General features: G+C 40.6%; 1 protein-coding gene across 4 annotated transcripts in view; it reads right to left on the reverse strand.

Moving 5' to 3' along the window:
• Positions 1-13,787, reverse strand: part of CACNA1D (calcium voltage-gated channel subunit alpha1 D) — a 347,998-nt gene that overhangs the window by 135,456 nt on the left and 198,755 nt on the right. For all 4 annotated transcript variants that reach the window (XM_056865912.1, XM_056865904.1, XM_056865897.1 and 1 more), the window contains exons 13-18: positions 8,035-8,260; positions 7,670-7,877; positions 4,531-4,651; positions 2,782-2,896; positions 2,283-2,352; positions 554-626 (exon numbers count right to left, since the gene is read on the reverse strand). In XM_056865912.1, coding sequence (XP_056721890.1) covers positions 554-626; positions 2,283-2,352; positions 2,782-2,896; positions 4,531-4,651; positions 7,670-7,877; positions 8,035-8,260 — 813 coding nt within the window. The remainder of the gene's footprint in view (positions 1-553; positions 627-2,282; positions 2,353-2,781; positions 2,897-4,530; positions 4,652-7,669; positions 7,878-8,034; positions 8,261-13,787) is intronic.

Below are 13,787 nucleotides of genomic sequence, written 5' to 3' on the forward strand. Positions count from 1 at the left end.
AGTCTAATTTCACAGAATTAGATTGGCCTTGTTACTGGGCAATCATTTTTCAGCTTTTTGCCACTATAGCAGGAGAGCACATAACTTCCAAAGAATTTCTTAAAACACTTCTTAAATGCTTCATAAAATTGTGGAGACATTGAAAGATGTTGTGACACTTATCAATAATTATCATTACAAACAATCTGTGGCACTTATACAATCCAATTTTGTAAAGCAACCATGACATTGTGGTCAGAATAATTAGAATACGTGACCTCTCCCAACAACTGTTGCCTGAAAGAAGATGTATAAAAAGTGCAATGTTTCTACTGTGCAAAAAAGGATCTAAGTGCAAAAAAGGATCTTGTGTACTAAGGATCTAAGAACACCATTGCACTCATGTCAATTACTACATCACACTATATATTTCAAGGAAGCTGAAAGGTTGAAAATCTGCTTTGGTAATTTAACAGGTTATTTTATTCATATTAGTGAAATTATGGTGTCATGTAGCTTTGGTACACTTGACCTGACTTTCCTCCCCTCTCAGTGTACATAAGTGAACATGTACCTGGAACATCACAAGGTGGATAGGGATCTTTGTCTTCTTCTTCTCCTCCTCCTCCATATTCATTAATTGTAACCTATCATATTAAAAAGAGAACACTTCAGAAAGAAATCAAGCCAGCACTTCTCCATTCCTAGTATTAAAAATGTTCAAGATAGTCACTGTTTAATTTAAAACTTTTGGTTGAATAAATAAACCTAAAGAGTCAATAAATCGTTGGATCCTACCAGTCCACTCAAGCTAAATATACAGCTATACTCAAGGAGCCTTCCTCTGAGCAAAGTGTGAGGATTCATCCCAATATGCCTAGATTTTGGTGTTTCAAAGCATACACTGCTTGAAATGTCAGTCTGAAACCTTCATAATTAACTTACATTGTTAATCATTTTAGAAAATTTAAATTTCATTAAAAATAATAGAGATGTAGTCAGAAGCAAACATCTACCACATTTATTTATCTATGAAAATCTAGCAGATTCTAAATGCAGTTAAGTTTCCAGTGCAAATCTAATTTGTATCTAAAAACATACAAAAAGAAGGACATGAATACAGCAGTCCTCACTTGGGAGGATTATGACTTTGAAGGCTGAGACACAGGGCCAAATCAGACAAGACGTTTCTTCACAAACAGCAGCTGTAGGGGGGCAGTTTCAGTCTCATCTAATTTACTGATATTTTCATAAAAATTATATGCTGCTTGTCCAGAGACCTGCTTGAAGTAGCTCACAGAGTAAAACCAGCACAATAAAATCATAAAAACAACAAGAGCTATCAATAATAAAATATGGCATAAAATATAACATAAAAATAAGTCAAGGGCGTAAAAGCAGTATAAAACAACATTCAGGGGCCTAAACTGATCTTGAGAGGGCAGGCAGGATGGTATGGCCTCATCTCATCAGATCTTGGAAGCTAAGCAGGGTCAGCACTTAGAAGAGACACCACCAAGGAAGATTCTGCAGAGGAAGGCAATGGAAAACCACCTCTGCTTCTCAGTTGTTTTGAAAGCCTCTTCTGGGTTGCCATAAATCAGCTGCAACTTGACAGCACTTTATACACACACAAAAACTGATCTTAACTAGCATGCTTGACTGTAAGAGAGAATGCAGTTATTCATACATCTCAGTCCCCTGCCCCTACTACTACTTAGGGCTTAAGAGGGAAGGAACTGCACTCTAAACTGTGCCCTGAAATAAATGGGCAGCTATTATAGATCTTTCAACACCATGGTGATATTAAGGTCATTCAGCTGGCTTCATGTGTAGGAGTGGGGAAACTGACCCAGTTCACCAGATTAGATCCGCCACTCATGTGGAGGAGTGGGAAATCAAACCTGGTTCTCCAGATTAGAGTTCACTGCTCTTAACCACAGCTCTTAGCCACTATACCATGCTGGCTCTCGAAGTGCAACAAAGGAAACCTAAGCCTCCTAACATAGGCCAGGATCTAGAAGAACCTGCTCCTCCAGGAGGAATGCAAGTCCTTTCCATAACAGGCTGACTCTTCAATCCTTGAGTAGCTTTGACATTGGCCAACAGAACAGCTACAGTTATTCAGTCATTGTACATCCCATTACCTTCTCCAGACACCAGACAGGGCCATTAGCCACAATGAACAGGCTCAAGAGGTAGAAATTCTAGTTAGGGATAATGTGTACATGGGTTGTTGATAAGTGCCATTCGGAACAAAAGACAAAAAGCTATCTTTGCTAATGTGTACAGAAATAAGTTACCTTAGTATCCTTGGCCTTCTTTTGTTCAGCTTCGGTTTTGTCTCCCTTTTTAGTGTCCAAACTCTCTTTTCTACACAGAGTCAAACAAAAGACAAAATAATAAGCAAGCCATAAGGCCAGCTACTGTGTTAAAAGTGAAAAGGTTATGGTTGCCAACCTCCAGGTGGTACCTGGAGATCTCCTGCTATTACAATTGATCTCCAGGCAACAGAGATCAGTTCCTCTGGAGAAAATGCCCATTTTGGAAGGTGGCCTCTGTGGCATTATATCCCACTGAAGTCCCTCCCCTTCCCAAACCCTGCCCTTCTCAGGCTCTACCCCCAAAATCTCCAAGAAGAATCCACAAAAGCATAGATTTGGAATCCTACTTATAGAGAGACAGGAATGGCAGACAGTCGTCAGCATTTTATAGCCTTTTACTTTTGCTTTATTTAATTAACACATAGGGCCTCCAATAAAACTGCAAATATTCCCAATTACTGCACCCTTCCCCCTGTACCTGGCATTCTTTTTCCTCTCTTTTTCCTCTGCTTCTTCTTTCTGAGCTGTGTTCAGACTTTCAGCATCAGCCAAGTTATCAACAGCAATGGCCAAGAAGACATTTAACAAGATATCTAATTCGGACTATTTTAAGGATACTGCACGTATCACAACTGAGAAACATAAGAAATTCATCCTAAATAAAGAGAAGGGGTTGGTAAACTGGTATGGTACTTAGACAAATTCGGTGAAAATAAATTAAATCCCAGTTGAGCACTTAGCATAAATTATGATACTTTCATGGCAAACTAAGTACAATACAATACAATACCTTTATTGGCATCTTGAAATAAGGCAAACTAAGTAAAGAGCCAGTTTCTAGATTGTTAGAAATACAGTACATTTCAGAAACAGAGTTAGAAAGGATGGACAAATTCAGCATATTATGTTGCCCTCTGTATTTTCAGATGCTTCCTAAAGTTACTTTTTTCCTTTGCAATATTTTACATTGCACACAATAGTTGGACAATGAATACATTCCTTGTAGAATTGTGTAATTAGCATGAGTTGATAAAGAATAACTATTCAAAGGGCACAATTTCACTGGAACATTCTCTCGCAGAATTTCTATGGAAAGGACGTTATTCTATTTGGCCTTAATGTATATAATAGAACTGCAGATTTATAAACTGACATCAACTTTTTAAAAATCTACACGTTCTGTTGACTTCCATCCTAATCAGCCAGTTCTTGCATGTCAGTGTTCACATACAGTCAGGAAGAGTTCAGGGGTCAGGTCTTTCCTGCTGTTCACGGGGGGTTCCTGGATATACCTGAATACAGGTTTTGGATGAGATTCTCTATAGTACTATTTTTATAAAGACTAAAAGTTGCTTTTTATTTTAAATTTTTTCCTTCTCCCCAAATCTATCAATTTTCTGGCCAGTGCTCTGCAGCCCACCTAACAAAATGAAATGTGGAAAAATTCCAACCCAGTTTTTATTTATGGCTGAGTCTATCCAAAGGCTATCCAGGCACTTATGGAGAGGATTGTGAAAGCTTCGTTCTACTTGTTGGTCAGTACTGCAGTGAAATCACCGTCCATTCCTGGAACACAATTTTTTGTCTTCCTATGACAATTCCCACATTTTCCACCTTCTGTGCAAAATCCTAAATTGGAAACATGTGCCATCTTCTCCCTTCTTTGGCAATAAAACAGAAGGCAACAGCACAGGTCATGAGGACAGAGTAAAGACTAATGATTGACATTTCCACATTTATTTATTTATTATGGATATGCAGAGTTGGATCCACAGAAATGTTTCTGAGAATTGAAGGATTTCTACCCACACTGAGCAACTTACTTGTGCCCCCCCCAACTTGGCTGCAGCAGGAGTTGGAGGTGAAAAAGTCCTACTCCAGAGGCAGAAATCCTTCCAGTTCATGGAAATGCTCTGTTGAATCTAAGCCATACTTTTGCTAGTATCTGTGAGAAGGACAGTCATTCATATGGCCATCAGCCCTGGAGCCCTTAACAAATATACTCCACTCCTCAGTTTGAGATCTCTTAGCTCTTAACCAGAAATCGAATGAGCAGATTACCAGTTAAGAAGATCAGTCTTTCCAAATGTTAATCAGAGAATACTGAGGGTCAGAGATGGAAGTTAAGAGTATGAAATTTTGTCTAACTCTCTAATCTAAATGTCATTCACATGTTACATTTATGACTTGAGAATGGATGCAAATGTCTCTTAAAATGAAAGGATACAGTTACCACAGATGAACAGAATAATGAAGTATATACAGACTACCATTCCTGATGACGAGGGGCCACCATATGCCATAATGCCATCATACATAACAGCATTCCAATCTTCACCTGTTAGAATCTAAGAAGCAGATTCCTCATTACTGAATGAACTCACAGAACATAAAAAATAAAAGGATTTTTTCTTTACTGCATAACATACAGAGAAATTGGTTCTTGTGGGTTATCCGGGCTGTGTAACCGTGGTCTTGGTATTTTCTTTCCTGACGTTTCGCCAGCAGCTGTGGCAGGCATCTTCAGAGGAGTAACACTGAAGGAGGAATCCTCTGAAGATGCCTGCCACAGCTGCTGGCGAAACGTCAAGAAAGAAAATACCAAGACCACAGTTACACAGCCCAGATAACCCACAAGAACCAATGAACTCTGACCGTGAAAGCCTTCGACAATATACAGAGAAATATTTAATTAAAATAAAATTCCAGTACCAGAAATTAAATTGCTTCATATAGCAAATTATACTTTCATATAATCAATACTCTGCATTTTTCTGTTTTTATTTAAATAAGGATATCTTGGAAATGAAAATTTATTTGTACCAAGATTTATTAAACACACAGATTCCATGCCAATAAATTGCTCATATGATTCCAAGATTTCCCCCCCCCCCAAACGATTCCCTTATTAGGTGCCTAAATTAACATTTAGGACCAATTATGGCATAACATTTCTTACCCATACAAATTGTTCCAGTTGTCCCTAAGCATATCTTTACACATGACATGAATCTGGTAACAATGCTTAGTATTTATACAGTACATTTTAAGCACTGAAAGCACTTCATGTATCTTATCTCAGCATTTCTTAACAACAGCTCTACAAAGATTACTATCCCCATACAACCACACAGCAAGTATGCAGTTGAGATGAGATTCACTCTCACAGGTATGGCTTCCCATACCTATTAGCCATGGAGAGGTTTTCCATTAATCCCCCCTACCACTGCAGACCCCCACTTTCCCCCATGCCATTCATGAGGATCCTGTCATCCCAGAAGCAGAGTTTTAGGGGAATTGGTGAACTGCAGTGGAAGGGGGGGCACAGAAAACTGCCATTCTTCAAGTTCTCCTATGCTTGCAACTCTTGTAGGATCCAAGTTATAACCATTACTACCATACCAGTTCCAAACTAGGCAGTTACTGAGCAAACTCATCTCTGTGTTATCCCATGTTTCAGCTAGCAATAATAAGATTTCCTGGTGCCTACATTACCTTTGTACAACATGTGAAAGTAAATCAATGGGACTGGACACACAAATGATTTGTGCACTCAATCTCATTGTTTGCTTGTAATAATTGTCACTGAAGTTTACAAAAGTTGTGCCGGAAAAAACAACAACAACAGAGCTTTTGTAAAAAAACATACAATTTCCATAGTATGGTGTGATCAACAATGTAAAATATTCCAGTGGACACTGTAAATTAGATTCTACCTACTCCACTTAGTTAAATGTGAAGCCTTCCACCAGCACAAGGATCTTTCCACTACTTTGAGCAACAAGAAGAAGGCTGAGCAGAGTGGCAGGATTAAATCCAGTGTGATTATTTCTGCCGTTCAATGTGGGGCTGAGGGAATAAAAAACGATAGTTTGGATCCTGTGGATCCATTCCACTAGCGGCACTGTTTTCTTCTGGCACAAGGATCTGTGGGATTTCACCCAAAAACTTTCTATTGCCTCTACAAGAAGACTGAATGATTTAAGTAACAAATTGTCACTTGCGCAATTGAGATTAGGAGCCTCTCTGGTTAGTTCTCATTCCCAAACCTAATCCATGACTGCAAATTAGTTTGAATGTAGTTTGTCTTGGCTTCCCACAATGAAGCCTTGGATGTTTCTGATTGTTTGTTATGTGGGTGAATTATTTCTTAGGAATCACAAGCATCTATAGAGAATTACCACAATGTGAGCAACTGTTCCTTAACTGGTTTAAATATGGAGCAAAAATGTACCCTATGTTTTGGAAAAACATAGCCACACTTTCCATTTAGCAGTATAACAGCAGCCATACAGGCCATTAAGTACTAGCAATTTTGCTTTGAAGGCCAAGAACATGGAATCAAACTTTACAGACATGTTCAGATGGAGTGGGATCTTTAAACTGAGTTTACAGCTTCACCCCAAAGGTCATTTCACATATTACTTTTTCCAAATGGAAACTAATCTTCATTGCGAAAAAGGCACGAAATTTGTAATATCACCATGATGGGACTTTCGGCCAAGGATGCGATATACTAACTGCTGAATCAGGGCAACCTCCCATTAATGCACAGTCATTGTTCTGGCACTTCAGTTGGACAAACTTAAGCAAGTGTGTCAGCCTAATAGTAGCACCTTTACTTGTACATAAATGCTTAGGTAAACTTGGCTGGGGTTTGGGTTGCCAACCTCTGTGTGGTGGCCGGAGATCTCTTGGGATTAGTTCACCTAGAGAAAATGGTCGTTTGGGAAGGTGGACTCTACGGCCTTATACCCCATTGAAGTCCATCCCCTCCGAAAACTCCACCCTCCTCAGGCTCCATCCCCAAAATCTCCAGATATTTCCTAACCCGGAGCTGGCAGCTCTAGCTGGGGTTCTTTCCTACTTCTTTTTCCTTTCTTTTAACTTAGGGTACAGGCAACCCTTCTCTGATTCACCACCATTTTATGTGTTGCTTTTGAAATGTGCCTGGGTTTCAAAAGCAGCCTGTCATAAACTGTTATGGCCATATACCTCTTTGGATGGCTGTGCAAGAACTAACCAAGTACACACAGTTGTAAAACACAATTAAAAGTAAGTGAACATTTTAAAATTAAATTACTTTCCATGTTTTTACAGGTATATTTTGAATGAACAAAGACAACTTAATATTAATGACATTAACATAAAAGCTATGCTGCATAGATAGATTGAATACATGACATGAACAAATGGTACAAAATGATGCAAAATTACCAGAATATTGACTTTAATGAGCAGAATGCTATTCAACATAAACAGAATTAATAGTAATTGAGATAGTGGTTTTTTTTATGAGACAGGATTATTTAGACAGTCTTGTTGTTCAAAGATAAAATGTTTTATAGTGGGTGAAAGAAAGTTACCTGGAATACAGTTAAAAGAGCTTGTGGGAAATTATCGAAGGTGCTCCGTTTTGTTTGAGTTTCATCAAAATTAAATTTGCCTCCAAACAGCTGCATTCCAAGCAATGAGAAGATTATGATGAAGAGGAAAAGCAGAAGCAACAGTGAAGCAATGGACTTCATTGAGTTTAACAAGGATGCTACCAAGTTGCTCAGGGATGTCCAGTGCCTATAAATTAAAATGCGTGTGTTAACAAAAAAAACCCCGTAAAAGAACAAGTGCGTGATGAAATATTACAAAAGAGCTGCGGATCATACAAGTGTCAGTAAAACTCAGCAGCAAGTTAAAACAAAAACAAAAAGCATAATCTTTGAGTCCATCTTACCTAGTCACTTTAAAAATCCGGAGAAGACGAACACAGCGGAACACTGAAATTCCAAGGGGAGACATAATTTCCAACTCCACCAAGATGGTTTCCACAATGCCACCACAAACCACGAAGCAGTCAAAACGATTAAAAAGGGACACAAAGTAGGACTGCAGGCCCAGACTGTACATCTTCACTAACATTTCACAGGTGAATAAAGCCAACAGAACTTTGTTTGCAATATCTGAAAGAGGAAATATGCAGAAACTAAGACTGATTTATCTTCTACTGGCTTAATTTCATTAGCAGCTTGGAAAACCATTGATTCTGCTTTTATTTTTCCTCTTTTGCCAAACATAACCCTAAATAGCACATTTCCCCCAAGTTGTGATGCAACCCATGTGAATGAAAGCATAACGCAGCAACAAAAGTGTTCAGGAAATAATATTTCCTTAAAATATGCCGGGACTACATATTTTCTTCCATAGAGAATAATGAGGAGTTCATTATACACTTCACGTATGTGTGTGTTTTTTAAATAAAAATATGGTGGTTTTTATTTTATGGTTTTAACGTTTCTTCATTACTTTTGCAGGTGTTTAATTTAGTTATCTTGCTGGTTCTTGTGATTTGTTACGTCCTTCAAAGTGTGAGTTAGATATAACTGTGCTAATTATGGTTATAAGCCACTGATAAAGGCTTTGTGCTGAAACACATTTGACATTCTGATTTATTTTACTTGGCATTGTGTGATATTGTATGTGCACATTTGTTTCCTGTTTGTTTTCATATTAAATAACTAGTGTTATGTTTTGTGCATAACTAAATTGGTTAATTTATATATTAGATATTATATATTTATATATAATTTATCATACTATTTTTTCTGTTTTTTTGTGTTCTCAACCTTTTTAGTTTACCCTATTTTTGGGGTGAGCTATTTCCCAATTTTTTTATTGTACTCAATCCAGATAAAACAGAGGCACAATTGGTTGACAGCAAGGCTAAGGGCTAGGGAGCTGAGGTGGCAATCTCCCCTAAGAAGCAGGTATACTTCTAGGATGCTTCTAGTTCCAGGGCTGCTGATGAAGGTTCGGTTCTCCTCTACAGTACTCGGTACTTTTACCAGCTTTGGTTGGTTTGGCCCTTTATCAAGAAGTGTGATTTGGCCACAGCTGTCCATATTTTGCCGATATCCAGGTTGAACTACTGCAATGTATTCTATGTTGAGCTACCGACAAAGACTGTTCAGAAGCTACAATTCATTCAAAATGTAGCAGCTATCCTACTAGCAAGTACAACCTATATGAGATCACATCTCATCACTTTCCTAAATGCTGGTTTGCTTCTGAGCTGATTTTTTTTTTACAAATAAAGCTCTTCAAGGTCTTGGAAAAGGATACCTGAAGCAGCATTTTATCCCATATGAACCTGCCTGGCCAAATAAGATCAGTATGAAAGGCAGTCTTTGGATCTATATCATACATGGTCTTTGGGGCAAGTCCAGGTCTGGCACAAGGACTGTCAATCAGATATATGCTTGTAAGTTCCCATCCGAGAACTCAATTCACAGGTGCATGGGGCTCAATTTGGATAGGAAGTATGGCGCATGGGCAGGAGGGGCTGGTATCTTTCTCGCTGTGCCATTTTCCTGACCTGGAATGGTGCCAGGGGGGTGCTACTGGCTCATGTACCCCATTAGGACACATGGAGCAAGTAGTGCCCCCAGGGCCATTTCAGGTTGAGAGAATGATGCTGGAGGAAAGGTGTGTGGGCCATGGTCCCAATCTGAACTGGGACCTGCATGCCTGAGAATTGAGCTGATAACTGAGAACTCCCTAGCACAAATCTGATCACATGGACATGGGGAAAAATGTAATGTGTAATAAGGCCCTTTGCTTGCCTGACTATTAGAGGCTAGGTGAGAGGTAGCACCTTTTCAGTAGAGATGTCCATGTTGTGGATCCTCCTCCCCATAAAACTTTTCCTGGTGCCAAAAGAGCCTTGGCTACTTACCGTGAAGGCTTCTTCTGCTCAGAGGGACAAAGGGCATCTTCATGATGGGTGTTTCCTTTTCCTCTTAGCTCGGGAGGCAGGATTTAATATTTAAATTTTTCCTGGCTTCTGAGGGTAAATGCCCCCTATGGCCAGTTACAAAACTTTCCAAGCCTTAGAGTTAGTAGAAAAAGCTAAGAAAAACATGTGGTATTATACTGGAACTAGTATTTCTGAACTGACATGTTAAATACACAAATCTGAACTTCAACTAACTGTAATACTATAACTCAACTAGTAACAGACGTCTGGGAGGGCAAGATGCCCTTCGTCCCTCTGAGCAGAAGAAGCCTTCACGGTAAGTAGCCAAGGCTCTTTCTCAGTTCAGAGGGACAAAGGGCATCTTCATGATGGCATGTACAAGAGCTGTCCCCGCCCTGGGAGGGTTAGACGTCCTGTAGTATGCTCTGCAACACTCGTCTACCAAATGTGGCATCTGCAGACGAGTAAAGGTTTAACTTGTAGTGTCTTACAAAAGTAGACACAGATGACCATGTGGCCGCCTTACAAATCTCCTCAATGGGAGCCTGTCTGTCGAAGGCCGTTGAGGTGGCCGCACTTCGAACTGAGTGGGCAGTTATGCCTCCGGGTACGGGTAATTTGCTTTCCTTATATGCCGTTTTTATACATGAGGCAATGGTGCGACTGATAGACGCCTTCGACATGGGTTTACCCTTTTTTGGTTGTGAAATGTTGATGAATAGTGACTCAGATGTTCTGATGTCCTTTGTTCTAGACATGAATATATGTAAGGCTCTTCGGAGATCTAGTAAGTGCCATGTCTTTTCCATAGGTGTTTTTGGATTGGGACAGAATGATGGGAGTACTATGTCCTGCTCTCTATGGAATTTTGTGTTGCACTTTGGAATGAATGAGTGGTCATGTCTAAGTACCACCTTGTCCTTGTGAAATGTGATCAGTCCTGGTCTAACCGATAGGGCTCCTATCTCCAAGACTCTACGTGCTGAAGTTACAGCAGTGAGAAACAGTACCTTCATCCTTAACCATTTTAAACCGACCTAAGCAAGAGGTTCAAATGGCGGTTTTGTGAGTGCAGTGAGTACGGTATGTAGATTCCAGGTGGGAAACCTGTGTCTTACAGGAGGAGCGATAATAGTCATGCCTCTCAGGAATGATTTTATGTGAGGATGTTTGGTCACTTTATACCCTGCTACTCTTGGAACGATAGTGGCTATCGACGCTAGCTGTCTTTTCAGTGTGGATGTGGCTAAACCGATTCTGTGACCCTCTTGCAAAAAGGAGAGAATGCCTAGTGTTCAAGGTTTGAGTGGGTTGATATTTTTGAGTCTGCACCATCTGATGAATGCCCTCCAGGTTGAATTATAAATTCTCTGTGTGGAGGGTCTGCGTGCGGCCTGAATAGTATTAATTATGTCTTCGGTGTAACCTAACCTGTACAATCTTCCTCTTTCAATACCCAAACGGTCATTTTGTACCATCCTGGATCGGGATGGCAAACTGGTCCCTGTATCAGTAGGTCCGGAGAATCTGGAAGTCTCCAGAGATGGTTGCGTGACATCTGTATTAATGTGGGGAACCATGGGCGTCTGGGCCAATACGGTGCTATGAACAAGACATGTGCCTTCAATGTTTGAATCCTCCTTAGCACTCTTGGAATGAGTGGAAGGGGTGGGAAGGCATATAACATTCACTTGGGCCAGGGTGCTGTCAGTGCATCTGTCTGTTCCGCCCCTACTTGTTTGTATCTGGAGAAGTAACGTGGAAGCTGGTGGTTCGTACTGTTTGCAAACAGGTCTACTATCGGTGTTCCGAATCTCTGTGTGATAAGGTGGAATATGTCTGGATGTAGACCATTCCGTCTCGCTGAGTGTCTCCCTGCTGAGCCAATCTGCCTGCACATTGGTCACTCCCTGTATGTGCTCTGCAGAGATTGATGTTAGATTGGACTCTGCCCATTGTAGGATTGGTAGCACTTTCTTGTGAAGGATTGATGATCTGGATCCCCCCTGTTTGTTTAAATGTGCCTTGGCGGCTACACTGTCTGTCCTCACCAGTATGTCCTTGCCCTGAACTTGTTGTTTGAAGCTCTGTAAGGCTCTGTAAATCGCTCTGATCTCCAAGGCATTTATGTGTAATTTCTGCTCCTGGGGTGTCCAGGTGCCTTGGGCTATGTGTGTGTGAAATGTGGCCCCCCACCCTGTCGTGCAAGCATCTATGTAGATCTGTTCCGGAACAGGGTAGATGTATCTGAGGCCCTTTGACAGGTTGTCTTGGTGTGACCACCATAGTAGGCTGCTCTTGGCTTCTTTGGAGAGGAGGATGTTGAAATCTCTTTTCCTTTGTATATCCTGTTGGTAGGGTCTGAGAAGCCATTGTAAGGGTCTCGCATGGAGTCAAGCCCATTGGACAGTGAGTATGCATGCCACCATGTGACCCTGTAATTTGGCAAGGGACATGAGTTTTGATGACCTGGCGATGAAATCTTTTTTGCTAGAGACGAGATGAGATTGATTTTTTCTCTTGTGAGAAATAGTGTGTTCTGTTGAGTGTCTATCTCTGCTCCTAAATGAGTCAGTCGTTGAGAGGGGATTAATTTGCTCTTTTTGTAATTGATAAGGAATCTGTGTGTTGTCAATTTTTCTCTCACTAATTGTGTGTGTAGAGCGCTTTGTTGTCTTGAATCTGCACATATCAGTATGTCATCTAAATAGGGATGTATTCTTATTCCCTTTGCGCAGGTCTGCTACCAGAGTAACTAGTACTTTGGTGAATACCCTTGGGGCTGATGTTAACCCGAAGGGGAGGGCCCTGAACTGGTAGTGTGATCCTTGATATAGGAAACTCAGGAATCGGCAATGTTGTGGATATATGAGAATATGCAGGTACGCTTCTGTGAAGTCTATGGACGTTAGAAAGTCCATGGGTCTTAGTGCCTCTGTGATTGACTTTAGTGTCTCCATTCGGAAACGTCTCAGTGGGATAAATCTGTTCAGAAACTTCAGATCTAGGATGGCTCTCCATCCCCATCTTTTTTGGGAACTGTGAAGAATACTGAATAGATTCCCAATGAGCGTTCCGATAGGGGCACTGTTTCTATAGCTGCTATGTCCAACAGATGTTGTATTGCCTGTGCGGTTCTCTGAAGTTTGTCCTTGTTTTTGGATGTTGGTGATGTTACCAGTCTGTTTGTTGGGATGCGGGAGAATTCTATTTGGTAGCCCTGCGTTATTGTATTGAGTACCCATTGGTCTGGTTGGGAGGTTGACCATTGTGGTTGATAAAGATCGAGCCTTCCTCCCACAGGTTGTAGTGTGGCGTCATTGTTTTGTTTGGCAGCAGGGTTTATTCCCTTTGTCACCTTGGAATGTGTGGAATTTTGCTCCTCTATTAAACCTTCCTCCTCTACAAAAGGAGTTACGGTTCTGGTTCCATTGACCTCTACGTTGGTCTGGCCTATATCTTTGCAGTGTGTGGTAAGTCCGAAATGGAGTGTAGGTTGAGGTATTTCTGAATTCTTTTTGAAGGCTCTTGGGTAATGCTTTCTTTTTATCTTTGGTTTCCACCAGTATAGGTTCTAACTTGTCTCCAAACAGTCTTTTTCCTTGTTAGGGGAAACCCATTAAAACAGATTTTGATCTGTGTGTCGCTTGCCATGGGCAAAACCAAAGGGCTCTCCTAGCGGCTGCTGCGGTTGCCATGGCCCTGGCTGCGTATGTCATAGTGTCTAATGTTGA

This window comes from Euleptes europaea, chromosome 1, assembly GCF_029931775.1.
Source record: "Euleptes europaea isolate rEulEur1 chromosome 1, rEulEur1.hap1, whole genome shotgun sequence".
Classification (NCBI taxonomy): domain Eukaryota; kingdom Metazoa; phylum Chordata; class Lepidosauria; order Squamata; family Sphaerodactylidae; genus Euleptes; species Euleptes europaea.